At 36.7% G+C, this 26,824-nt stretch overlaps 1 protein-coding gene across 1 annotated transcript in view; it reads left to right on the top strand.

The window, feature by feature from the left end:
• FAT1 (FAT atypical cadherin 1) overlaps positions 1 to 26,202 on the top strand; it is a 103,685-nt gene extending 77,483 nt beyond the window's left edge. The window contains exons 12-29 of the mRNA XM_066548364.1: positions 898 to 1,051; positions 2,438 to 2,671; positions 3,915 to 4,304; positions 5,580 to 5,794; positions 6,199 to 6,336; positions 6,620 to 6,763; positions 9,136 to 9,333; positions 13,376 to 14,177; positions 15,148 to 15,279; positions 15,386 to 15,549; positions 16,105 to 16,567; positions 17,085 to 17,238; positions 17,470 to 17,580; positions 17,795 to 18,426; positions 18,673 to 18,810; positions 20,860 to 20,919; positions 23,558 to 23,593; positions 24,489 to 26,202. Of these exons, the coding sequence (XP_066404461.1) occupies positions 898 to 1,051; positions 2,438 to 2,671; positions 3,915 to 4,304; positions 5,580 to 5,794; positions 6,199 to 6,336; positions 6,620 to 6,763; positions 9,136 to 9,333; positions 13,376 to 14,177; positions 15,148 to 15,279; positions 15,386 to 15,549; positions 16,105 to 16,567; positions 17,085 to 17,238; positions 17,470 to 17,580; positions 17,795 to 18,426; positions 18,673 to 18,810; positions 20,860 to 20,919; positions 23,558 to 23,593; positions 24,489 to 25,111 (4,788 nt within the window). The 3' untranslated portion in view covers positions 25,112 to 26,202. The remainder of the gene's footprint in view (positions 1 to 897; positions 1,052 to 2,437; positions 2,672 to 3,914; positions 4,305 to 5,579; positions 5,795 to 6,198; positions 6,337 to 6,619; positions 6,764 to 9,135; positions 9,334 to 13,375; positions 14,178 to 15,147; positions 15,280 to 15,385; positions 15,550 to 16,104; positions 16,568 to 17,084; positions 17,239 to 17,469; positions 17,581 to 17,794; positions 18,427 to 18,672; positions 18,811 to 20,859; positions 20,920 to 23,557; positions 23,594 to 24,488) is intronic.
• The last annotated feature ends 622 nt before the right edge of the window (positions 26,203 to 26,824 follow it).

Genomic DNA, 26,824 nt, shown 5'->3' with positions numbered 1-26,824 from the left:
AGCCATAAATGTTTTCTTGTTACAAAACTGTCTACCGTACCAGATTTTTATAGTCTGCAAAAATGGACATGAAAAATAAGGAATGGAAAAAACTCAGGAAGATAGCCCCTGCAAAATGTGTTACTGCCTCTCTTGTATTTTTCATAGTTGAACATAGATTTCATATTACTGGGTTGAAATCTTCCCTTGTACTAGGAAGGGCAAGTAAGTATACAGTGATATAGGATTCTTTTTCTTAGTTGATGTTTATGTTGGTTACTTCTGTGTAAATGGTTGCAGTTATACACAGACTGGCAAGTCAGTATTTTTAGCTTTTTTTCCTTTTATTTTCCCCTTTGTTGATATTGTTGTTACAAGGCTTAGTGCTTCTAATGTAATGCACATTCCTGACGTGGTTGGGCTATAAGAGTGCTTAGTGCCAATAAATTCTGAATCCTTTTTCATATTTTTAATTTAATCTAGACGCTTTCATGTCATTAAAAGGGCAGCTATCAATTTCTTGTAGACTGGGACAGACCTAGAAAAGATGATCCACCAAAAGAGAGAAAAATGTAATTAGCAAAAATTTGTAACTCCTGTTTTGGGAACACATTTCATTATTAGTTTGTTTATTTCATTATTAGTTACAAGTGTCCCAAGTTCTGAGCAATACACTAATGTTCAAAAATCCCCATAGCTGCAGTATTAAGTACCTTTCTGAATAATCGAATAAATGTGAAATAATTAATTAGAAAATCATAAGTTCTTTTAATTTTAAGTTATTTCACCCTCTGGTTCACATGATATGTTACCAGACATTCAACAGAATATTATTCCCTCTGTAATTCCTTCTTCCCCTTTCCAAGTTTTGCGTACTTGATATGTTTAGTTTGTCAATGTAACTTTGAAATCTTGCAGACTTTATATGCTGATTCAGTTCCTGAAGATGCCCTTCCTGGTAAGCTGATAATGCAGGTGTCTGCTACAGATGCAGATATTCGTTCCAATGCAGAAATTACTTACACACTGCATGGCACAGGAGCAGAAAAATTCAGACTTGCTCCAGACACAGGTAATAATACTTTATACATTATACAAGACTCCAATCACCTCATTTTATAAAATGCTTTGCTATTGCATTAAGACATAAATGTCAGTTGTTAAAACTTTCCACTAAGGGTTAGTTTACTGTACATTGGTTTATGTGAGTTTCTACTACACAAATACTAATAATATATTGAATAAACTCAGGCAAAAGGCAAGTATTTTAATTTATGAGAAACTAAATCGTAAACAGGGTAATTGCCCTGAAGCCAGAAACTTCCATGCTGAAGTGACTGGAATAAAAGTAGGCCATAAATTTTGCTCTTTTTATACTCACTATAGTAGCAGCAATAATGGTTTGTAACTGTGAAATATCTTCATTCAGATTCTCTTTGCCATCTTTTGTTTTGGAAAATTAAATATGAGGCTAGATGGAGCAACAAATTTCCTTTCTATAGCAAACACCAGAAGTGTCCCCAGCTTTATTGGAATGAGATTAACTCAAAAGTATAAATGAGATCAACTTTTAACTGGCTTCACTTTGGTCTTCATGGCATTTGTGTGTTTTGTATTACATTATTGCCAAAATCCTATACTGTGCAGGCTGCAGTAGACAAGCAGTAGGAAGGTAAACAATGTAGAAAAAATAGAATAAGATGAATACAAAAATGTAATGCAAGTAGAAGAGATTAGAAGACTTCAGTGACAAAATAAATGAGAACCCTTACTTCATGGGTTTGGGGGGTATTTTTGGCTTTGAATGTCACCTGTGTGATGTGACGTGTAGGGCTAGAATACTCAAAAAAAGTGTTTCATAATACTTTTTTTACCTATTTATAAGGTTACAATGACTACACATAGTAGGGGCCTCTCATGTTTTCTGTCACTTTAGAAAGTATGTGTTAGAGGTCTGCAGGTTTGTCTGTAGTAGCAGTTAAGACCTCATTGTGAATAGCTGCATTTATTCATGAAATGTTAGAGGAGGAATTACCAATACCTATGGAAGGAATACAACTAAATAGCTCAGAAAAAACAGACATGGATTTAACCTTGCATTTTTTTAACACCAGAGTTCTAAAATTCACTTTGCACAAACACACATGGATTTTTGCATTTATACACATTCTCTCTCTGCACTATCAGAGAGTTTAACTTTAGCTAATTTCTGTTTCAAGAGCATTAGGAAAAAATAAAATGTTTTAGTTCTTAATCTTTTCAAACTGGAAAGGCAGGTCACTTACATGTTTTGCCCAAAGTGGAGTTCATTAATACAGTACATCTGTTGATTTAGCCAGTGATGAAATTACTGTAAACAAGAAAATTGTTGTTTAGCTATTCTGATTTTAAGGGAAAACGTGTAGGGGTACTTAAGCCTTGCAATTTGCATCAACTTAATGTGTTATGTTGTTTTTAGGTGAACTGAAAACATTAATGGCACTTGATCGTGAGCAGCAAGCAGCCTATCATCTTCTAGTGAAAGCCACAGATGGAGGAGGAAGATTCTGCCAAGCTAACGTTATCCTAACTCTGGAAGATGTGAATGATAATGCCCCAGAATTTACAACTGACAGTTATTCCATTACAGTATTTGAGAACACAGAGCCTGGAACCCTTTTAACAAGAGTGCAGGCAACAGATGCAGATGCGGGTATGCATTCTTTGACTGATACTTTTGTCATGTTCTCAGACTTACATTATTATTTCTTTAGTTTTATCCTGAGAGGTGTCAAGTGTTTCAGTAGAGCTGACAGATGTTCAATACCATTCAGGATTAGACTCCTGAAAGATATATTTTGGTCTACTAAATCATTTAACACCTGACTTTCATGTGTGAGTAGCTTGGAAGACATCCCTATGGTGTCTTTGCAAAAAAGAGGAGAGGGGGGAGAGACAAAATGTAGGTCATTTTAACTGTCATCAGGTATTAATGCTATGATCAATTAGGTTCATCCTTTTACTCCTGATGAAGTAATAGGACTATCAAGCCATGTCTGTTCATGTAAATGGGCATTCATGGATTTTTGTGCTTCTCAGGCCAGCCATCGATGACCATACCATCAAGAGAACACTGGTCAACTGTAGCTTTATGTATATGCTGTCTCTTTTACTTCATTTTTACTGTCTCTTTGCCTTCATTGTTCAGTTACAAATATTAAGTGAACATGAACTAAAAATGACGTCAGAAAGAGTTTGCTCATAGGCTTTGTTGTAAGGAACAAAACAGCATTTAAGGGTGTGATTTCCACATCTTATCAGTTTCTTAATCAAATAGTATTAATGAATAGTTGTCTCAGTTTTTTAAAACAGCTGACCTGCTTTGTGCTATGATAAAGCTCATTTGAAAGGCAGCAGACAGTTCTTTTCATACTTCACCAGTGTTTGAGGCTCAGGTGGACCAAAATACTTGCCCCTGAATTGGGTAAGGTTTTTGTTTGTTTTATAAAGAAATGGTGCTAGAAATTATGCTCCTGTTAATTTTGGGGCGTGATTCTTAAATAAATGTACTGGTTTGGAGTCTAGTTAATTGATGCAACCTAACTCTTCCATATCCTCCTCTGTTATTATAAGCTTGGTAAGCAGATTCTGTTGTTCTAAAGTTATAATTACATTTATATTAACAATTGTTTCGTATCAACTAGTACTGTGACTGAAGCAGAACCATGGCTCATGTTTTCTGTATGACAGAAAATCAGTGCAGTGAAGTGTTAGCTTAATGTTTTTTTGGAAGTAATTCTGCCCCTCACAAGAGACTTTGCCTCTTTCTGAAATGCACTTTTAACATGAATGATAATATTTAGCATGCATGTCTTATTTTCACAGCTATCCGATGGATTATTCTGTTGTGTATTTTAATGGCTGCTTCATACTTGAAATTTTCTTTCAAAATGCAGGGTTGAACCGTAAAATCCATTATGCACTGGTGAACTCTGCAGAGGGGCAGTTCTCTATTGATGAATTCTCTGGAATCATTCGTTTGGAGAAGCCTTTGGATCGGGAATTACAAGCTGTGTACACGTTAACTGTGAAGGCCACAGATGAAGGCTTACCTAGAAGACTGTCTTCAACAAGTAGTCTTATAGTTTCTGTTTTGGATATTAATGATAACCCACCCGTATTTGAGCATAGGGAGTATAGTGCAAGTGTGTCAGAGGACATTCTGGTTGGAACTGAAGTTCTCCAGATCTATGCTGCAAGCAGAGACATTGAAGCCAACGCTGAAATCACATACTCAATAGTCAGTGGGAACGAACATGGAAAATTCAGCATCGATTCAACAACAGGTAACAGGTTGCAACTGTGAATATTACTTGTGGCCAAGCGAGCACCATGCCATACTGACTTCCTCCATAGTTGAGCCAGGTTATGTACAAACTGTGTGCTTCATCCCAGCTGAGAAGCTGCTGCTGCTGTCTTTTCACCCATTTTACTAGCAAGCTTACTAGAGGAGTGCAGTAAAATGTAGAATAGAAACTTTATTTGTTGCTTCTATTTATTGGATTATTACTTGGATTAGGTTCATTTATAAGGGTTTCCTAACTGGAAATTCCCTACTCTGGGGGCAGGCAGGTGGAAAGACATAGATCTGTAATGAGAAACATAATAGTCTTTCCACAAAAGGTGTGTAATCACAAGGAATGGCCAGGCTTGGCAAAAGAAGGATTAGAAATAAAATTAGTTGGGAAGACTAGTCATTGGTCCACAAAGGCAGTAATCCTAGAGAAGTTTGATATGGCATTAAAGAGAGCTTGGAACTGAAATATTATGTTCAACCATATGTCCAGCATGACAGTGGAGATTTTAGGCTTGTATGATAGTCAGATTTAGTCTCAGGGACTATTTAGGTTATGTTGAGAATTTTTCCCTATTATTGACAATTATTTGTTAAAAATCAATAAACACCTCAATTTTAGTTTTGTTTACTTACATAGTTCTTTTTCTAGAGCTAATTTCTTGCAAAGTTGCTTGGATTTGTTTTTTTTTTTTATTTTTGGTTTTGTTTTTAATAAGATTTCTACCCAAAAGTTAATTCTAATTGACTTTTAGTAGTTAGTTAAATAGTTTAGTAGTTAATTGTACTAGTAGTGTAGTGGAAATTACAATTCTGCTTTTTCCAGTGGACATGCAGGTACTAAGGTATGGAAGATAAACTTCATATATTTGAAAGGAGTAAAAATGTTCCAGAAAAACTCATCCAGGAAGTCAATTTGTATGCTAGGGACTGCGCTGTGGTGGTTTGAATATCCATTGGCCAAAAACACAGCATCCCAAAAAACACATTTCCTGTCAAACCACCACATGCACTATCTTAACTAGTCAGTTAAAAACTCACATTACAAAAGGTAAGCCTGGTTGTTTTAAACTGTGAATCTTTTGTGGTAATGGCAGGAACTTTACTTACATGTGTAAACATTATCATTTCATGGGGTAGCTCTAGCTTTACAGTGAAAAATCAGGCCCTGAAGAAGCTGAGTATTTGTCAGGTCCAAATAAATATTTGCAACACGTAATAGTACAGCAGTAGCAGAGTTTGAGGCTTTTTTTTTCTTCTTCCCTAGGAGCCATTTTTATCATTGAGAGTTTGGATTATGAAAGTTCTCATGAGTACTACTTGACAGTGGAAGCCACAGATGGAGGCACACCTTCATTAAGTGATGTTGTAACAGTGAATATTAATGTCACGGATATCAATGACAATTCTCCAGTGTTTAGCCAAGACACTTACACTGCAGTAATCAGTGAAGATGCTATGCTTGAACAATCAGTTATTACAGTATGTATTGGTTTCTCACTTTGAAATACTCTGTCATTATGAACATGCTTTCATTCTTGAAGGAATAAGTATTGATTTGAAGGTTAAACATCAACAAATAGATGTTTTCCACTGAATGAATGGAAAATTTACTTTGAAAAAGTTTCAGAAGTAGGGACTTGAGATGCTGTGGGAAAGTAGATAATATTTTGTGATATGTTTATGTTCTCCTCATGAGACCATGACTTAACTTTCAGAAGAAATTCAGGAAATTAAATGATGTTGGTATAATGTATTGAGATGGCATTTCTCTTGTGAACTATGAAATCTGTTAGACCAAAAGGGCTCATCTTCAGGGTGAGTTTATCTGAGAGATGCTAGAGTCTCTTTCAACCTGTTTTAACTGAGACTGTAATGTCCCTTAGGTTATGGCAGATGATGCTGATGGACCTTCCAACAACCGCATTCACTACACAATCATAGATGGCAATCAAGGAAATCCTTTTACAATTGACCCTACCAGGGGTGAAATAAAAGTGACTAAGCTTCTAGACAGAGAAAAGGTGAGTTTTTTGTGGTTTTAAGGCAGCTGGGATTAATTTACCTATACATAATTGATGACCACCATTTTCTTACTCTAAGTTACTGTTTCATGTTCCAAAATTAATATTGCTATAGTAAAGTGCAAGCATCTGTTTTTATCTGTACTTTTGGGAGGAGGAGAAAGGATTAAATATATGAAGGAAAGCTTTACTGGGGGTTATACTGAAATAATTCTTCCATAAAACAAAATCTGAGTTTGTTACTTTATTCCTCTTCAGTAAATGTTTTTTATTAATATTTTAGATTTCAGGATATACCTTGACAGTTCAAGCTTCAGATAATGGAAGTCCACCTAAACTTAACACAACTACAGTAAACATTGATGTTTCTGATGTAAATGATAATCCTCCAGTGTTCTCAAAAGGAAACTATAGTGTTATCATCCAGGTAAATACAACTAGTAAAGTAGGTAAATCAGTATTATTGGACTGCAAATTTGTGACTGAATTTTTCTGTATTTTTAATTATTTAAGGTCACCAGTGAGACTGCTTATCAAATAAGTGTGGAGGGTTTTAAAATTCCTGTTTGCACATTATGTAGAAACTTACATTGCAAGTTGTAAGAATCACAGAATGGGTGAGGTTGGAAGGGACCACAGTGAGTCATGTGGTCCAACCTCCCTGCTAAAGCAGGCTCATCCTAGAGCACATGATTGAGTCCAGTCCTGGACACAGGATTGAGTCCAGAATGTTCTTGAATATTTACAGTGAGGGAGACTGCATAACCTCTCTGGGTTCTTTTTCTGATTCCTTGTGTGTGTACATGTCTATGTATTATAAATTCCTTTTATGGATAGAACAATCTTAGAATCATACAGGGATGTTAAAATACATTATAATTTTCCTATTTCTTTTTAGTCTTAAGAGTTACTGCTTAGAAAAAGATCCTTTAGGTCCTTGTTACTATGAAGCTAGTGCTCTGCACCATGGCATCAGGTTAAGCCCTAATTCCCACTGGCCTCCTCTGGGATCAGCAGCAGTTAGAACAAGAGTGGAATTTCATATGGCTGCATACCAATCCTTTGACTAATTTTATACTGTAGGATGGTAGCCGTAGGCCACATTGTCAAGTGTCTGGCATGTACTTGCCTGATTCAAAAAACTGCTAAAGCAAAGACAGCAGAGTCAGCATCTATACTTCTTGTCTTCCTGAATCCAAGAGGAAATAAATGGAAGTCAACAAAGGAATTGCACTAAGGCCTTTGTAGACTAGTAATGTAAAAGAGCTCAGTCCCTTGTTTCCTTCTGCTGTTTCCTGGCCTGGTGCAGTAGATCTGTGAGGATCACACAATGTTGCCTGATGCACTGTGCCATCCTAACATACCACTTGTGTTTGAGACAAATGTGCATCATTTGTAAAGGCAGCTTTCCAAAACAGGACCAAGTGAATATATACAATATGCACCCAGTATGCAAATAAGATGTCCTGAATCTTGTTTTTAAAAAACCCAACCATCCAAAAAAAAACAACCCCAAAAACCAAACCAAAACAAACAAAACAACCCACAAAAATAAGAAACCAAAAAACCCCACCAAATAAAAAACCAAATCCAAACCAACAGATTCCAGATTCATGTTTGTGTGCTGCCAAATGAATCTTCTTTTCCCCTATTATAGTCTTTCTTGAAATAAATGTTATTTAATATCTCACTTAAACTTCAGACTGTGTAGCCAATGTATGTACTATTTCCCTTATTCAATTACAGAGGATGATCTCTTGTTTTATAGTTCATTCATATGGGTCTGCCCTAGTTGAAGGTAGCAGAAAAAAAGCTGGAGGAGTTGCCCAAGAATGCTGATGTACATTTCCTCTTGTATTTGAGATGGATATATTTGGACACAGTAGAAAATGTGCTTAGCTTTTAGGAAAGTCAAATTACTTTGGATGTCCAGCTGTAAATATTTGTATTTTAAAGCAATGGTCTTTGTTTTGCTGAAAGGGAAAAAGCTTCAGCTTTTTGCAGTATCTGATAGCTAAATTGACTTACTCTCTCAGAAATATTGTTATCAGGAGTTTTTAGATTTGTGAAAGGGATAGCATTTTGTTATTGTTGTACTTCAAAATAAAGTTTCTACTTTTCTTGCTTTTCTAATAAGTATGTATATAGAGAAATCTGGCTGATACAGTAGAGCTCAAGTATTCTGGGAGAGGAGTTACAAGTGTCAGATAAGGTTATTATGTGTGTGTGTAACATATGTGATAAGCCAGCGTATGTGAAGTGTCTGTGAAACCTCAGACATCCACATGATGCAAACTTGAAGGGATTTTATGATGCAAATTTTAAAACCTGGATTTCATATTTTAACTGGATAGTGCCTGTAGCAGCCACAGCTGTAGGCAGAATTCTTAATTAGGGGCACAAGGGGTCAGATGGAGGCGTATTTTTCTAGTCCTCCCAACAAAGGCATTAGATTATTCTTAACAGGTGTTTTCTCTAAATTTCAAATCTTTGATGACTTGGTAATTAGGCTACAGTAATACTAATTCAGAGCAGAAGTGGAAAATGTAAAGTGTCAAGGCTGAGCTACCTTTAAAAATAGAATACCAAGTTAAAAAAACTGCCTTTCTCCTATTACTGTTTTTGAGTCTTAATCTCAGAGGGTAGTAGTTTCCCTGAAGCAGTATTGTCATTCTGATTTCTCTTGTACTGATTAACTGGTTTGACAGTAATTTTTTGGGGTTTCTGTTGCAAGGAAGAAATCAGCATCAGACCATATCCTCAATTATAACAAAACCAATGTGTATTATGTATCTATAGGAAAATAAACCTATTGGATTCAGTGTGCTGCAGCTAGTGGTGACAGACAGGGATTCTTCTCACAATGGCCCTCCTTTTCTCTTCACCATCCTGACTGGAAATGAAGAGAGAACTTTTCAGATTACCCAGCAGGGAGTTCTGACCACAAGCGCTGCACTGAATCGCAAAGTGAGAGATCACTATTTGCTTCATGTCAAGGTAAGATGTTTCTGTCATCTTCTGTCTTACTGTTTTGCATTGTAAGTATTTCATTAACTTTTCCCACTCATGTTCACTTCATCACTTGTCTTTCTATTAGTAGTCCTGACATGCCAAGTAGTCATTTGAGGCATGTCCCATGGGGACATGTGTCTTCATAGACAAAATCTGTTGGTTTAAATGCTAATCTACACAGATGCAATGGGAAGATCAGTTAAACTCACAGTTAGAAGTAAGGTGAAGTGAAATGTTAACTGGGTGAGTGGTCTTAATAAGTCCTTTGCCTTCTGGTTGGAATGTTGAAAAACCAGCAGGGGATAGGTCCCTTGAGCCATTTTCTATTGCCTGCAGAATTCCTCTTGCTGCTATCATTTTGACCCTTGAAGCTGTGTGCTGGACTAAACTCACATGATGAAAGCAGGGATATTGCACAACATAGCAGTAATGGAAAATTTTCCTGTAGTGCCACATTCTTTTTTCAATGGCAATTGAAAACAGCTTTTTTTGAGTTTGGACCTTTTTTCATAGTATTTTCAAAAGATGTTTTTTCATAGCATTGAAACTTGCAGTGCAGTAGTTTGAGATCTCAGGATCCTGCAGTGGAAGCCAGAGTATAAAACTCAAAAAATGATCCTGAAGTGCTGTAATATTCACTATATGTGCCATTGTTGTGCAAAAAGACCAGACCATGTCCAAGGTTACATTTAACTAGCTAAGTTCTCTCAAATACTTTTTGTAACCTATCGTGAGAAAAGTTCAAACCAATTGTTTTAATCTTACCTAGTCCTTTTAAATTCAGTTATAAATTTAGCAGCTAGGAACAGAGGACTAAAGATTAATAGGCTAAAAGTAGATGCCCTTAATTCTTAAACTTAATTTCCAGATTCAGGTTTTAAGAAAAATTCCTACCTTCATTTTCACATGAGGAATTTATTTTAATCTCCACATTATTCTTATGCATACTATTGCAGATAATTTATGAATAAACATTCAGTTGCAGTATTTTCAAGTAATACTGTTTATAACAGTGTATGCTGAATTCTGTCCACATTGGGATAGTTGTGACATATTTACACAAAGTCTATTTTCTTTGGGGAAGGAAGAAAAAATTCACACAGGTATTGTAATTTGCTGTTTGAGTCACTGAAATGTTAGTATCCAGGAGCCATCAATATAAGGACAGATGCAGTTTCATTTAAGTGTAGTTTAGTTTAGGGTTTAAGAATTGAGTAGAAAATGGGGGCAGGTATATTATTCCTCTGTTAGCCATTTTTTCCTCAATAGTGATATGCCAATTCCCCCAAAGTCACCTTTTTGTTTATGGGTGTTTTTCCTGTATGTGGTATCAGTGTAGTGCAAGAGTCATATGTTTTCCTTTAGATCTTCTCTAACAGTTACTAATCTCTATTTATTATGCTTTTTAAATGTATTCTTATAAATGCACGTACAGGCAGTTATATTTGTTCTGTATAGACTGTTACGCTGACAGTGTCGCATTTCATGATTTAACTGCAGCTTTGGCCCTTCCTGACGTGCCTAGCTTTTTTTAAGTGTGAGATGCCTGTCTAGCATCTTCCTCTGGGTGGAATCTTGCAATTCTTGTATTTCTAAGCCACTTTCTGGTGTCTAGTCTGCTTGTAAACAGCCTGTCAGTACTTCAGCTATCTTGTCTTCAGCACAGTAGCTGAAAAGTGCTTTTTTATTAGGAAATGAATATGGGCTATTTCAATGGCATCCAGTAGCTAAACAAGTGTCTTAAAACAAATGTACTCATTTAGTCCAAAGACTTCTCAGAGACTGTAAATCATTAAAGCAGACTCTGCTAATGTGCCTCTTTTTGTCAGTATTTTGGACCTGTCTAATCAGTTGATTTCCAAGCTTCTCAACTGGATTCTTGAAATATATTGCTGTCTTTTAATTGCCATTTGTCATTTTACACTTTGCTAGTTTTTTTCAATAGACATACTGCTATTATTTGCTATTATCTTACAACCCATGGGTATGAAGGCATCCAAGACTAAAACTAGCATTTCCCTATCACAAGACTCTAGTTCTAGTGATACACACAAAATTATAGACATGGCAATTGAGGAAAAATATTCTTCCTCTCTTCCTTTAAAATAATACTTTTTAAAGTCTGTAGGAAGGCATTTTCTCAAGTTTACATTATGTTTAATTTCTGCATTTTGATCTCACAAGTTAATGGCTGTGTATGAACTCTTGATACCCATTTTCAGTTTTTAGCTGACCTTTACTGGTGTGCTTTTCAGTATTGACAGCTTTCGCCTTAATTTCTTTTTGAATGGATTGCAGAAGTAGTGATGTTTTAAATTTACAGGCATACTTTCATTTGAAAAAACTCATAACTAAAAAAACCCCACTAAAACTACACAAACTTTCCCCATATGCACTCTACGCCCCCACTACCTCCAAAAGACTTTACTTTTGTCATTTTAATAGAAATAAGGATTTTTTTCCCCCAGTGGTCACCTTATATGGGCATGCCAGTTGTATTTGCTTGTGCTCTCTCCAAAGGAAATAGATTATCCATTAACAAATGTCTCATAGCATTAGTGTGCGAAATCTTCAGCTATGAGTCATGCAGTCCTTTGTGCCACACTCTGAAGTCTTCAGTTTAAAACCACAGCACATTTTTAAATATCTGCACTATTGAAAAACCATTTCTCCTGGGGCTCTTCTTTCCTACTTGCTGTCCATTTGTTATAATTTTGCTTGTCTTGTTTTTTTTGAGCCTTTTCTGGTTTCCCTTGGCATTTCTTCTGTAGCTAAACTGCCTGCCTTCTCTTGTTTCCAGGCAGAGATCTAGGCAAAACGAAACTTTGCCAACTTGAGCTAAAGCTCTCGTTATTTATTTGGGTAACTGGAGGACAAGTTTCTAGCCATGCCTGTCTTTTGGAGTTAACAGAAACAGATGAAGACATGCAGTTCTAGGAGACACACATTACCTTTTAAAAATGCCACGTTTATGTGCCCATCCACAGATAATCTTGTGCCTGGAGTTACTCCTCTTGCATAAATTTGTATTAACAAAAACCAAAAGCAGACTGTCCACATAGATCTTCAAAGTGTACTCTGTAAAATTATTGCAAAATCTTTTAAACAATGCAGAGTATCTTCTACTTTCTGAGCCCTGTATATCCCCTCTGTACCTTCACGTCTCCAATTTTTCTTTAACTAATTTCTTCAGTGTCACTTTCAGTAACTGAGAGTGAGTTCTGAAAAAAGTAGATGGGAAATAAGAGGTGAGAAATAGAAAGAAAAAAGTGAACCCAAGGGAATGCTCTTAGCTCACTTTTCCACTCTTCTTTTTTTACTGTCCTTGTACACCAACAGTGTATGTCTTTGTCCAAAAGGGGTGGAGAATAGGTTATTCAAAAAGGCTTTAAAATTGAATTAGGCTGATACAGTTAAAGACAGTTGATTAACTGTCTGAAGCAAATAGCACTACAGGTACCCACCTCTTGTTTTCCTCTCTGTGACCAAAAATCATGAAAGGCAACATAATTAACTTTCTGCATGTATTTTTTTTCCTTTTGAAGTTCCGTTTGGCACAGTACATTTACTTTGTCTTCCAGATTACCTCCTAATTGTAGTGAAGCATGTTGTACATTTCTAGTGCATGACTCATTTCAAGTTTGTAAAGTGTTTCTGTGCTTGATATTAAAAAGCTTCAAGCACCATCTGCTGTCTGAAATCAGCCACTGTGCATTTCCTCTGTATTTGCTACCAGTGTTAATAGCTTCCTGGCATTTTCAGGTAATAAGAGCACTGTAGGCTTTTAATCTTGGGAGAAATGAAAACACGTTTGTGTGTGCCTGCTTATATAAGCTTTTTAAATTTTCAGTGTTAACTTTTATGTTAGGAATTGTGTTACAGAATTTATGTAAAGCATTTTCCTATAGGACTTTTTGATGGGGTTTTTATGGGTACAAAAATACAGCTCAACTATATACAGAATAAATATCTGCAGTAGAATTTGAGATAAAGCAAAAATGTAAATCTGTCCTCATCTTTCCTTTAGGTGTCAGATAATGGAAAACCACCGTTGTCATCTTTGACTTACATTGATATTAGAGTTATTGAGGAAAGCATTTATTCTCCAGCAATACTGCCTCTGGAAATCTTTATCACAGCTTTTGGGGAAGAATATTCAGGTGGTGTCATTGGAAAAATTCACGCAACCGATCAAGATGTTTATGATACCTTGACATACAGTCTGGACCCCAAAATGGAATCCCTGTTCTCTGTTTCCAGTACTGGTGGCAAACTAATAGCACACAAAAGGTTAGATGTAGGACAGTACCTCCTAAATGTCACTGTTACAGATGGAAAATTTACAGCTGCAGCTGATATTACTGTACACATCAGACAAATCACACAAGAGGTATTAAATCACAGTATCGCAATACGCTTTGCAAACCTGTCCCCTGAAGAATTCATTGGTGATTACTGGCGCAATTTCCAGAGAGCATTGAGAAACATCTTGGGCGTGAGGAGAAATGACATCCAGATTGTCAGTTTGCAGCCTTCTGATCCCGCTTCTAATCTGGATGTCCTCCTGAATATTGAAAAGTCTGGTAGCTCTCACCACCCAATGAGAATTTTGCTCCACAAGATAAACTCTTCTGTGCCTGACCTAGAGGAGATTTTAGGTGTTCGGATAATTGATGTGTTTCATAAGCTCTGTGCAGGCCTAGATTGTCCTTTGAAATTTTGTGAAGAAAAAGTTACAGTGGATGAGAACATCATGTCAACGCACAGCACAGCCAGGCTGAGCTTCGTCACTCCCCGTCATCACAGAACAGCAGTTTGTCTTTGTAAAGGTAAGAAACACAGTAAGGGAAATTGTATCCTTGAAAAGATTGTTCTGGTTTTAAAATGCAGTAGTCCTCAGATGGAAATTTATATTACAGAACAAGATCAGGAATGTTTGGTAACTCTCTTTATACTATTTGCCTAATTTTATTTGTAGTAAGGAGTAATTCTTTCTTATCTCGTTACCTCATTTCAAGAGTTTACATAGTACAAGTTTATGGGAGTGAGTACTTATTTTCTTTATAGCTACACTTTCATTTTCCATTTTATGAAATAAGTAAATTTTTTGTTGTTGTTGCCTACCCTATTTTGATGGCCATTTTCAGTCTTGTGTGCACAAAAGTAAGTTCCTGCAAAGTACCTGAATACTTCCTTGTTTCTGCTTAGAGGAGTAGCCCACACAGTTTCCAAACGTGTTTGGGAATGAAAGGGTAATGTGGGAAATAAATATTCATTAAAATATATGTAAGTATAAAGATTTCTGACAAAAGGTTAATTTATCTTTATCTCTGAGTAAAAAAACATTGCTTTTTAAAATCAGGACTTAACCTTGCTGGGTGAACTTGCACATATGAAGTAAATATTTAAAGCCCATTCCTTTTCTGTCTTAAATACAGACATGTTTTTCTCTGCTCTCTGCAACCTACTCTGTCCCTGCTTATAGCTACATGTTGAATTTTTGTGGTGAATGATTGTAATGGTAAGCCTTAAACCACAATACCAGTTTCCCAATTTTACTAATTGAATTGAGTAATCAAGATAAGGATGAGCATCTGCCACTGTATATTCTATTTGTCTAGAACAGAATGTCTGTGCCAGTCATGTCTGTGCCAGTCATGCCCCATAACTGTTATTCACTTCCTTGTCTGATAGTCAGGAATATCATTTGGGGCACTTTAACCTACTGTACTTAGCAGTCCCTTTTCACAAAATACCATCATCACCAACAAAAAAGAAATAATGGATTTGGTTTCACAGAAGGGAAATGCCCTCTGGTGAACAGTGTGTGTGAAGGAAACCCGTGTCCTGAAGGTACTGAATGTTTAGGAGATCCAAAGGAAGGAAAATACACCTGTGTTTGCCAAGACAGCAAAGCTGGACAATGTCCTGGTAAGGAATTAACTTTAAAAAACTCTGTAAAACTATATTATTTTCCAAATATAAATTTGATTCCAGTCCTGTGCTAATACTTTTTATGCTTTTCTGTATTCCTAAGCATCAGCTGGCTCTGCTGTGACATTTACTGGGAGCAGCTATGTGAAATATCGTCTCATGGAAAATGAGAACAAAGAGGAAATGAAGCTGACAATGAGACTTAGAACTTACTCTGCTCATGCAGTTGTTATGTATGCTCGAGGAACAGACTACAGTATCTTAGAGGTATATTAAAATCTCCTAGTGCATATCTCCTCCTTTCTTCGTACCATCTTCTTACTATTTTTGTGTCAGATTAAAAGATTGAGTCATAACATCTGTGTAGAATGGTTATAACTGAAAATTGCTTTAAAGGTAGGTAGGGTGTGTTACACATCCAGGTGAAAAACTTGTACAGAAATTTTTACATTTGTAAACAAACAAAGCTTCCTGAATCATATATTTTAAGCAACTTTAAATTTATGTGCTTATAATAGTGTAGTTCATACAGGAAAAGTTACTTAAAACACAAGATGAAAGATTGAAATATTGTAATATTTTGATTATGATCTGTGATTGCTTTACTAGAGGAACAAAATGTACAAAGTGTACGTTTCAATTAAAAGAACCATATAGAATAAATCACAGTTGCTGTGACTGGAAAACAGTGTTATTAAACTGCTTTTTATGAACACCACCATCATCCCGTCTCTCCAGCAAACATAAACTTTTATAGGCATCAATATTTTAAACTCTTTAAGTGTGTGGGCCATTTATTGATATTGTGGCTTTCCTCCGTAGATCCATCATGGAAGACTGCAATATAAATTTGATTGTGGCAGTGGACCCGGGATTGTCTCTGTTCAGAGCACTCAGATAAACGATGGCCAGTGGCATTCTGTATCTCTTGAGGTGGATGGAAACTATGCACGACTTGTTCTGGACAGGGTGCATACTGCATCTGGTACTGCTCCTGGTACACTTAGGACACTAAACCTGGACAATCACGTGTTTTTTGGTGGTCATATTCGTCAGCAAGGTACAAGACATGGTAGAAGTCCTCAGGTTAGCAATGGTTTCAGAGGCTGTATGGATTCCATTGTACTAAATGGACAAGAGCTGCCCCTAAACAGCAAGCCACGAAATTATGCACACATGGAGGAATCTGTTGATGTCACTCCTGGGTGCTTACTGACTGCCACAGATGGCTGTTCAAGCAGCCCCTGTCAGAATGGAGGCATCTGCAATGCACTGTCAAATGGAGGTAAGCTGCTCTTTATTCTTCTGCTTTTAGCTTTCAAAACTGCTTTTCAACTTCTCTGCTTTGAAGGATGAAACAACTTTGTGCATAATTCTTGGTTTCCCAGAGTTGTAGAAAATCAGTTGTTGAATAGGTAGGAAGCCTGTGTGTGCCTTCTAGATTCAACTGCTTGGGGGTATGAGGTAGACAAAGTCCATCTGCCAAAGTGGGGATTTAATCTTCAGTGCTAACATATAAGGTCTATCCTCTTAACAGCCTACTTTGGAGTTTTTCTTTAAAGATTCTGAAATCATTGGAACAACTTGTGTTTTGTGAGAAAAATGTTTAAGAAAACTCTTACTGTTAGACTTTGCCTCACCTTTCAATACAAACATTTCTATTTTGTCCCATCCTTTCTCTCATGTAACAGCTTGGTGGGTAGGGAGGAATTTATCTTAAATCTGTAGGTGGGCAGGGAGGATTTTATCTCAAATCCAGTAAAGCCGTGTGCACCTTTCAAAAAGACTGTATTTGATTTCAGGTTACTACTGCAAGTGTGCACCTTTGTTTATGGGAACTCACTGCGATGTAAGTGTCAACCCATGCGCTTCCAACCCCTGCCTTTATGGTGGGACTTGCATCCCAGTCAGTGATGATTTTATCTGCCAGTGCCGAGGACAATATACAGGTCAAAGGTATGTTTCTATGGTTCATTGTATCAATGAACCCCTTGGAAAACAGGATATAAATGTAACTCTTTTTCTGTTTCTTTTTTTATGTGTTTCCTACTTTAAGCTCAGATTTGAGACATACTGGAGCTGGCTGAAGTTAACAGCAGCCCCTGTGTTACAGCTCTGTATCCCACATTATGAAATCGCTTGCAGTAAAGTAATGTTCAGCTGGTTTTGTTTGTTTTGCCTTTGCAGATGCCAGCTGGGTCCATATTGCAAAGACAATCCTTGCAAAAACAGTGGCAAGTGTATTGACAGTTTGGATGGACCTGTTTGTGAGTGTGAAGCAGGTTTTCGTGGAGAAAGGTAGGTAGCATTCCACATACATTGAGTTTTAGTAGTATTAATTAAGAGATTAACAGTTCAAACTGGTTGAAGTCTGGGATGTTGATAAAACAGCAAAATGCATGTTAGTGTGCAGTACCTTATAATAAACAGATCTAAAAATTGTTGAGAACAAGATTACAACAAAGACTACTGACGCAAACTAAACATCACTGATGTGCTCTGTTTCTGATAGGTGCCTGACTGATGTCGATGAATGCGTAGAAAACCCCTGTCTCAATGGTGCCCTTTGTGAGAATACTTATGGTTCATACCACTGCAACTGTAGTCGAGGATTTGGAGGCAAACACTGCACAGACATTGTTCTCAATAAATATGTTTCGACATCTTGGAACATTAGCTTAGCTGAAGTGATTGGGATTATTGTTTTCATCGCAGGAATCTTCTTGTTAGTTGTGATTTTTGTTGTTTGCCGCAAAGTGGTTGGTAGGAAGAGGAAGCACCAGCCAGAACCTGAAGACAAGCAACTGGGAGCTACGACAGCCTTCTTGCAAAGACCGTGTTTTGATGCAAAATTGAATAAGAACATCTATTCTGACATCCCACCACAGGTTCCTGTTCGTCCCATTTCATACACTCCAAGCATTCCAAGCGACTCCAGGAACAATCTTGACAGGAATTCTTTTGAAGGGTCTGCAATCCCTGAGCACCCTGAGTTTAGTACTTTTAACCCAGATTCTGTACATGGTCACCGGAAAGCTGTAGCTGTTTGCAGTGTTGCACCAAACTTGCCACCTCCACCTCCCTCCAACTCACCTTCAGACAGTGATTCAATACAGAAACCCAGCTGGGATTTTGACTATGACAGTAAGAGACATTCCTATTTTTACTTTCCTGTTAAATGGGTGTGCTGGTACAATTTTAATATGAGTACAAAGTTTCTGTCTATACCTCTTCGAGTACAAAAGGCATTATGCCTTCACTGGGTTTTGTCTCTGATCAGCCTTCATGCTCTACTAAGTTTTGTAAAAATGTGCAGACCTCAACTTTAAGTAGTATTGATTCTTTAATCTAGAATCTATTCATTGTCTCACTTGAAACTTTTTCTTTCAGCTAAAGTAGTAGATCTTGACCCCTGCCTTTCTAAGAAGCCTCTGGATGAAAAGAACTCCCATCCTTACAGTGCAAGAGAAAGCATGTCTGAGGTCCAGTCTCTCAGCTCCTTCCAGTCTGAATCCTGTGATGACAATGGTACGTAAAATGCAATCATTCTGTACCGCTGCTGATGTTCATTTGTTCTGTCTTTGCATCTGTATCTCTTAGTAACAATAGGATTTACATATATTGAATATATATTAAATAGTAGCTTATTTAATATATATTTGTATTTACTTATGTTAATGCCCAAATCTGTTAATTTTTTAAAAAATATTTTACCTATCTCTATGCCAACTGTTAATTACTTTAACTTAAAGTTATAATCATTCTGCTGTTAGAATATTACAGTGAAAATGCAGCTCAAGTTGCTCAGAGCCTTGTGTTTAAAACGTATTAGAATTTGGTAAACTCTTCTAGGTTACCCTTAGTTATCATCTTATGCAAGAATACAGTGAATTTAAAAAATGGCCTCTGCACAAATATAACTTTCACTTTGCTGTTCAGCTCTCAGTAAAAAGCTTTCTGGTGTTACAGTTTCATTTGTTTCCTTCTCTTTTTCTTGCTGCGACCTCAGCTCCCATATGGATCAGATCAGTTCTGAGTGAGAGCAGAGTTTAAGGGACTGCTTGTAAGTTTGATTACTTTAGTAATGAAGGAAACTTCACAAAAAGAAGTTTTGTTATAATAGAACAGTATATTTGGCTTTCACCATGATTGAAATGAATTCATAAAAAACATTTCATACAATGAAAAAAGCCAATATAAAAATATAAATATTTTGATCACATCTCAAGTCCATCAAAATATAATCAGCAGACATACTTGTGGGTTTGATTATTATTAATTGGATGTCTTTTCCATTGTCATGACAGATGCTTTTGTAGTTGATATGAATGCATCTATGTATTCAGAAGCATGTCATACTGATTGGACAAAGCCACAGTTTTCTCATAATTTGCTAAGTTAAGGTGTGCTTTGACTCTTTATTCCACTTTCTGCTTTTGTCTCTGCCTGGTAAAAAAGAACTTGAAATTCCTTTAGCTTAGGAATGAAGAACATTCTGCTTCTTAATGAAGTAGGGTGATTTGTTATTAACAGCATGAAAAAAAACTATCTGGTTTAATGATTGGTGAAAGTAAAATAGTATGCTTGCAGTCCTCATCATTTTATCAGTAGACTTGATGCCAACTTGCAACTTTTTTATTGTGGTTTTAAGTGTCGTGTTGTACATGTTGTTCTCCCCTCCTCACTGTCTATGTCTGGTATATTCTTTTTCCCATTTCCTGTCATGTATTGATTACTCACTAATACATCATTTTAAGAGAAATAGCTGTAGCATCATAGATACTGTTCCTTCCTTCCATTTTGGTAGATTCAGAATTTAATAGCTTGATATTTAATCCCTGAGCTGTGCAAAACAGTTGCATGTGCTTACTTCATTTTTACCCTATAAGAATAAATGCTTCTCCATTCCAAAACTATCTTGAGAGAAAGTGAAGACATAAAAAATATATTCAAGTTTGTTTTTTTTTTAAATAAGTACGTAGTAGCCTGAATTTGGTATTCCTACTGTGGTATCTCTACTTTATACAAAACTTAAGTAGATCAGTAACAGAAGTTTTCCATACGTATTTTTCATATTCTATCCTTTTAGTTCATTTCAGGGAAAATTTCTTTCCCATATCTTTCATTGGTAGGGAGGCAACATAGTTTACATCTTTAAAGGAGAAGTCTAATGCAATAATCCTTAATTCACTCAACACAAGACTTCAGAAAGGTCCAGTTTGTTGCTATGTAGATCAAGTATGGTGCAAATGAGTATATCCAGGCAACATTTCAGAAGTTCTAATACAACTTAAGCAGCCTTGTGCTCATGCAAAATGTACTTCATGAGTAGTTACAAGTACTTTTGTATGTTTAGCAATAATAAAATTGAGCTTTAGATATGTGTTTTATATGTTACATGCAGCTACTCTCTAGATTGAGAGTGAATGTGCATGTACACTAATAATGTTGCTCTATAAAACAGTAACGAACTGCAATTTCACAGTGTTGATGGGGGTTTTTATGTGTATGTCTGCTGTTTAAAGTGATAATAACTATAGGTTTGTTTTAATTTGCTCCTTTTATACCTTTTACAAGCTTCCGTAGTGACTGTAATACACCTTGTCAATGCTGTTGTTGACTCGGTGGAAAAAGAAGGTATATACATGTTTTCATATTTATTTACTGCTTTGGCAGCATAATGCACGTTTGTTGTCTTACATTGTCTTCTAGTAATGTAGTCCTAGCCAGATGTGAGCTATAGAATATTATTTACTTAGACTTTCTGATAAGTTATAGCAAAAAATGTATTTATCTTGTAGATCTGTTAATGTTTTCTTGAATATGCTGTAGATGCCTTGTCAACAGGTTTCAAAGTGTATTTTCTTGGGAAAAAAGGGATTGGCATAAAAAGATCTGGGTGCTTACTCTCTTCTGAAAATATTCATAGTAAAGCTGCCAGCAGAATTGAGACAACATCAAAGGCAAATACATGCAGTACTGTAGATGAAACAGCAGCAGCCTCTGCTTTCTTTTCTTCTCCCACCCACACCTGTTGACACCTTGTCCAGCTGAGCAGAATCAAAATGGTCTGGTATCAGTACTCACTTCCTTGGTCTTCAGATCAATCTGTCTCTTAAGTAAAAAAAAAAATAGTTCTGTCTGCAGCTGAGATATGTAGGCATATACATCCTCCTCAGTTTAGGTAGCTTGTTACTATGCAGCCTTACAACAGTAGCTAAAATGTGCATTTGGGTATAGGTACATACACATATATTTGTGTGTGTGTGTGTGTGTAGTATGTATTTGGAAGTTAGAAGGAGGCAAGGTAGGCATTTTCAATGGTATGTTATTTTTTTCTCTAACATTTAAGAACTAACCACTCTGGGAAATACAAACTCTTTACAGAGTTTGCAGAGTTTGCAGAGGTTTCTTCTGAAATAGCATCCAGCCTATCCTTCCTATTTCTAAATACAGACTAGGAAACTTAATGTTTTTTACTAAGTCCTACTTAAAATGAAGCCATTGTAAGAACACAAAATCAGTTAGAGTAGGTGAAGTTTCACTTTGGTTTGTTATCTGAAGTACACCTTTTTAATTTACACAGGCACACAAAAAGTAGACAAATACAAGGACTTCCAATTACTTGAGAGTATTTCATTAATGAGGGTGCCATTTCATTAATGTGTACCTATAGACAATAGCCCTCCATGCAAAAAAAATTGCAATGCACAGTACTTGGGAATGGGAGAATGACAAGACTAAAAGAGGCCGCCAGATGTACCAGGGGAAATATTTAATAACTGACTCAGATTTTCTCTAAGATTTTAATTGGTAGAATCTGAAAATTATAGATGTAGTTCTCAAGTCAAAGATAAAAATATTGCCCGGTGTTTTAGTATCACCATAAGATAAATACGAACATTGTGTGTGTTGCAATTGTAGAGACATTAAATATGCCCTACTCCAGCTGCTTCTTAACATTTGAGAGTTTCTGCTCTTAATAAGCATTTCTTCTTAATAAGCATCTAAGGTGAGGAGTTCTGCTTTTGAGCACCTTCAGGGAGGGTGTCAGTTCAAGCAGCAGAGATCCTTACTCAAGCCTGCAGCAAGGTCGTGTTCTGGGACAGATGGTCCATACCTTTAGTGCCCCCAAGTGTTTCTGTCCAGCAGGCATCCTGGAAGCATGAACTGTAGCTAATTTCATGTAGGACAGTTTTGGGCCTGTATTCTCTGCACTGCTCCTCAGGTTGTAGTAATGCTGAGCGCAAGAGAAAATACAGCTCCAATCTAGCAGATTGTCACATAAAGATGGGCATGTCCAGTTCTAGTTTGTGTTTCTGCCATTTATGTTAAAGGGTCTTTGCCTCAGAAGAAGAGGAAAACCTGTCTCCATTCCTTGGTGAAAGTGCTCTAAATCATAATGCCTATTGGCTTTAGTTTTGCACCCAGTTTCCCAGGAAAAATAAAGAGTGTTGTCTTCTAAGTGGACTAATAATCAGAACCTTCTCCTGGAGTTGAGGCCAGAGATGTTTTAAGAGTCTCAGAGCTCAGACTGACATCTCTATTAGTCTGAACAGTATGTCTAGGCTAGGCAAGCTTAAAATAAAGGAACTTCTCTCTGAAGAGTCCTCTGTCCCTTCAGTCTTTCAACAGATGAAAGTATGAATTCTTAGGAGAAGATTCTGCCATTAGGATAGTCATCACTCATCCATAGAGCCTTTAATAGGGAATATAGATTCCTGAATAGAGAAAGGTTTAATATTTGTCAGGGTAGTTCTCTGCTGAGTGTGAGTTGTTGGAATTGCTGTACAAAGGGAGGCAGGTTTCCCAGTGCTTATGTATGGAAGCCAGAGACTAAAGGAAGAGTTACCCTGATACTCAAGAGATACTTCTAAGTGTAAGCACCAATAGATGGATCCCTATATGAAAACACAAGGGTAAATACAAGGAAAGAAAAAATCAGATCAAGTCCTACTACCTTGTGTAGCAGAAGTCCTGTATACACTGATACAAGGATTTCAATAAACTCCAGACTGCAGATTTTACCACAAGACAGCCATGTCCCAGATGGGCTGTACATTAATTCAGTAGCTGTCCTACAGTTCAAATCTTAACAAATAAGGAGCCCAGGAGAAAATTTAAAAATAAAAACTTTAGTATTGCTAATTAAACTGGACAAAAACAGCGTGAATGTCATAGTGACTAGTCATTGTTTGTCTTCATATTGGTTCTACTATTTGATTCCTAACTACAGATGTTTTCTCCTTTTTTCTTCTTATTCTGCCATCTAAAGAATCTTTTGCTGTTCCTGACCTCAGCAATTCAAGAGGTGACTTCTGCATGCAGTTCATTGATGTTCACCAAAATTTCTGTTAATATTTGGTTTTAACACAGACTTACTATCAGTTGCTTGCTGTGCATTTGTCTGTAGTGATTTCTTTTTACTAGATTTGCACTATATTACAACATTGTATTTTTTTAATTGGTGTTCAGATGAGAGAAATTATCGGTTTTTAGTTAGTTTAAGTTTACATCTAGTTTCCAGCAAATACAAACTTACTCAAAGGGAGCTTGCAAGAGAGGATCAAGTCCAGTCATTTTTGCATGATTAAGCTTGATTTTCCTGGTTTGTTCTTGTATTAAATGTGGAATGTCTTTACTAATAACGTAAGATTTTTATCAGAGGTGTTCCTGTAGAGCTAACAGCATTTTGTGAAACTAACTTTATAATGTGCTTGAGCAGCAGAGTCACTTTAAATGGTCTGAAATACTTTACCAAATAGAAATTGCTTCTTTTATCTAAGAAAGTAATAGATTATATATGCTAAGTATATTCTTAAGAAAAATAGGCCATTGTTATCACCCTAACTAATTACTCAGTAACAATTAAGTATTTAGCTGCACCAGGTAGGGTGTTGATTCTTTGCTATCCACTGAACAACAATATATTGTGACAGCACATTCCATAGGTGACTACAGCTCTTCCCATGTTAGGTGTGATGTCTGGGAAAATGTAAAAGTTCAAGTTGTGAATGATGCACTATCTCATGCATGGCATAAAGTGAAGTTGTGTTGAATCTTTGTGCAACCAGGGCAAACTGCTGATTAACAAGTGGTGTCCTAATCACAGTGATTGCGTTGTCTTAATATGTGTTGATTTCTCAGTTCAGACTGACTTGAATACAAGACAATAATACTATTTTTTTCTTTAAATAACTTTTCAGGTTATCACTGGGATACATCAGATTGGATGCCAAGTGTTCAGTTGCCAGGTATCCAAGAGTATCCAAATTACGAAGTGGTGGAGGAGTCAGCTCCCCTCTACACAGATCCAAATGCCATTGATACAGACTATTACCCTGGTGGTTATGACATAGAGAGTGATTTTCCACCTCCACCTGATGATTTCCCTGCACCTGATGAGCTTCCACCATTACCACCTGAATACAGCGACCAGTTTGAGTCAATACAGCCACCCAGAGACATGCCAGCCGTAGGTAGCTTGGGTTCTTCTACAAGGAGCAGGCAGAGATTTAACCTTAATCAGTACCTTCCCCATCACTACCCTGCAGACATGTCAGAACCTCAGACCACCCCCGGCGGCGGCGGCAGCTACAGAGAACCGTACGCTCCGTACTCGCTGGGGTTCAATCCAGACTTTGAAGCACCCCCCGTAGACAACATGTCCATGTCTGTGTACGCTTCCACAGCCTCCTGCTCGGATGTGTCGGCATGCTGTGAAATGGAGTCTGAAGTCATGATGAGTGACTATGAGAGTGGAGACGATGCTCACTTCGAAGATGTGAAAATTCCTCCGCTTGATTCCCAGCAACATACAGAAGTCTGACACACTCAACAAAAGTGCCTGGACTCTAACAAACTTTATCAAATCTAGAAAAATTTTCAAGAGCTTTTTTATTTTTTCTTTTTTTTTTCCAGCCATGGTGAATGCTTTTGTTTCAATGAGCTAAACTGGCATGGCAGCATTGGATCATGCAATTCATTTCACTAAATGAACCTCTTTCCATTTCCTGACCTACTGTATTTGGAAAGTTCTAAGATTTCCATTGGCTGTGCCATTTCTGAACATCCTTTATGTACTTACGTTTTCTATGTTTAAAAAAAAAAATCACATACCACTTCTCCATGTTAGCATGATGCATATATTTATATAGTTCTAATGCAATTAATTTTCTCCTATTTTTTGTAAATTTTATGTACAGTTTTGATTTTAATAGTTTTAACTAGATTTTGTAGATATTTTGTGAATTTGTTTTCCATTGAAACTAGTGGTGTTAGTGTGCCATTCAAAATGAGCACCCTGACTTATTATAATCAGGGCATCACTGTATGTATTCCCCTGAAAACCAAGGTTTGACATTTCATTGTAAAACATTCAACATATTCACACAATTTCAATTGTACATACATTAGGTCTGATATTTTTCTGGGTCAGCTATATGGAAATGTCTTAAATGGGTTGCTGTATTTTAGAACTGTAAACATTTTTTTCCCTTCTTGGAAAGTGTGTTGGGGACCCTCTGCATACCAGTTTAGAACCAAAACCACCATGACACAGTTTTTATAGTGTCTGTATATTTGTGATCCAATGGTCTTGTAAAGGTTTTTACTGAAAATTACCATTAGCCAGTCTTTCTTACTGACAATAAATTATTAATAAAATACTTTAGCTTTGCTCTGTGTATCTCTATTATATAATATACCATTGACAAAGCATTCAGTGCAGCATTTTTTAAGTCTGTATATGTTTTGTACTGTATTAAGTTACCTGCTCCAAGCAACTCCTTTTCCTCTCCTCTGAAATGAGCCTGCAGCTGTGTTAGAGATGCTCACAAGATGGCAGTGTGTGTCTGCTTAATGGTGTTTTTAAAAGTAATCGGGCCAGTCTGAATAAAGATTGATGGGTATCAAACTGCAGCAGCCTTCTCGGTAGTTTGCATTTTTATTTAAACATATATTATCAGCTATGTAAGTTGCTGAATATTTTTTTCTCAATTCACAAAAATATATACAAAGAAAATCCCCAAGATCTTTAAAGAGTTTCTCCCCTCCTTTATCACCTGAATACTTACTTCCATGACTAGTTACCCCTTGATGGTGCCACCTGCATGCTTAAATGGCCATGCCACTGTCTGACTTTGTGCTAAATAGTTGGTGGTTTCCTGAAATTATATTTCAGTTGCAGTTTCTTACATTAAGTTCACACTAGAAGTTTGCCTTGAAGAAGTAAAGGTGGAATACAGTTTTCCTGCGTATTATCCAGTTCCTTTTCTGACTAGAAAAAAACAAAGCCTTTAATAGAGTTCTCTAGCATAAATTTGGCCTGATGGTAAGCTAAAGGAATAATGTAACTGTCTTCTGCCTCTTGCTTGAGGGGTGCTTTTTAAGTTCAGAACAGATTCTTGGCACATTAGTGAATTTTTAATATAGCCTGGAATCCTTTCAGCTCCACCTCCATTTTGTTCCTACTTGTCATAAAGTTCTCTAGCCTAGAAATATACAATATTAGATTCTCTCCCACCATGAGAGCTAAGCCTCA

Source organism: Molothrus aeneus, chromosome 4 (assembly GCF_037042795.1).
Source record: "Molothrus aeneus isolate 106 chromosome 4, BPBGC_Maene_1.0, whole genome shotgun sequence".
Taxonomy (NCBI): Eukaryota; Metazoa; Chordata; class Aves; order Passeriformes; family Icteridae; genus Molothrus; species Molothrus aeneus.
The sequence above is the reverse complement of the archived record's forward strand: the minus strand, read 5'-3'. Positions and strand labels throughout refer to the sequence as shown.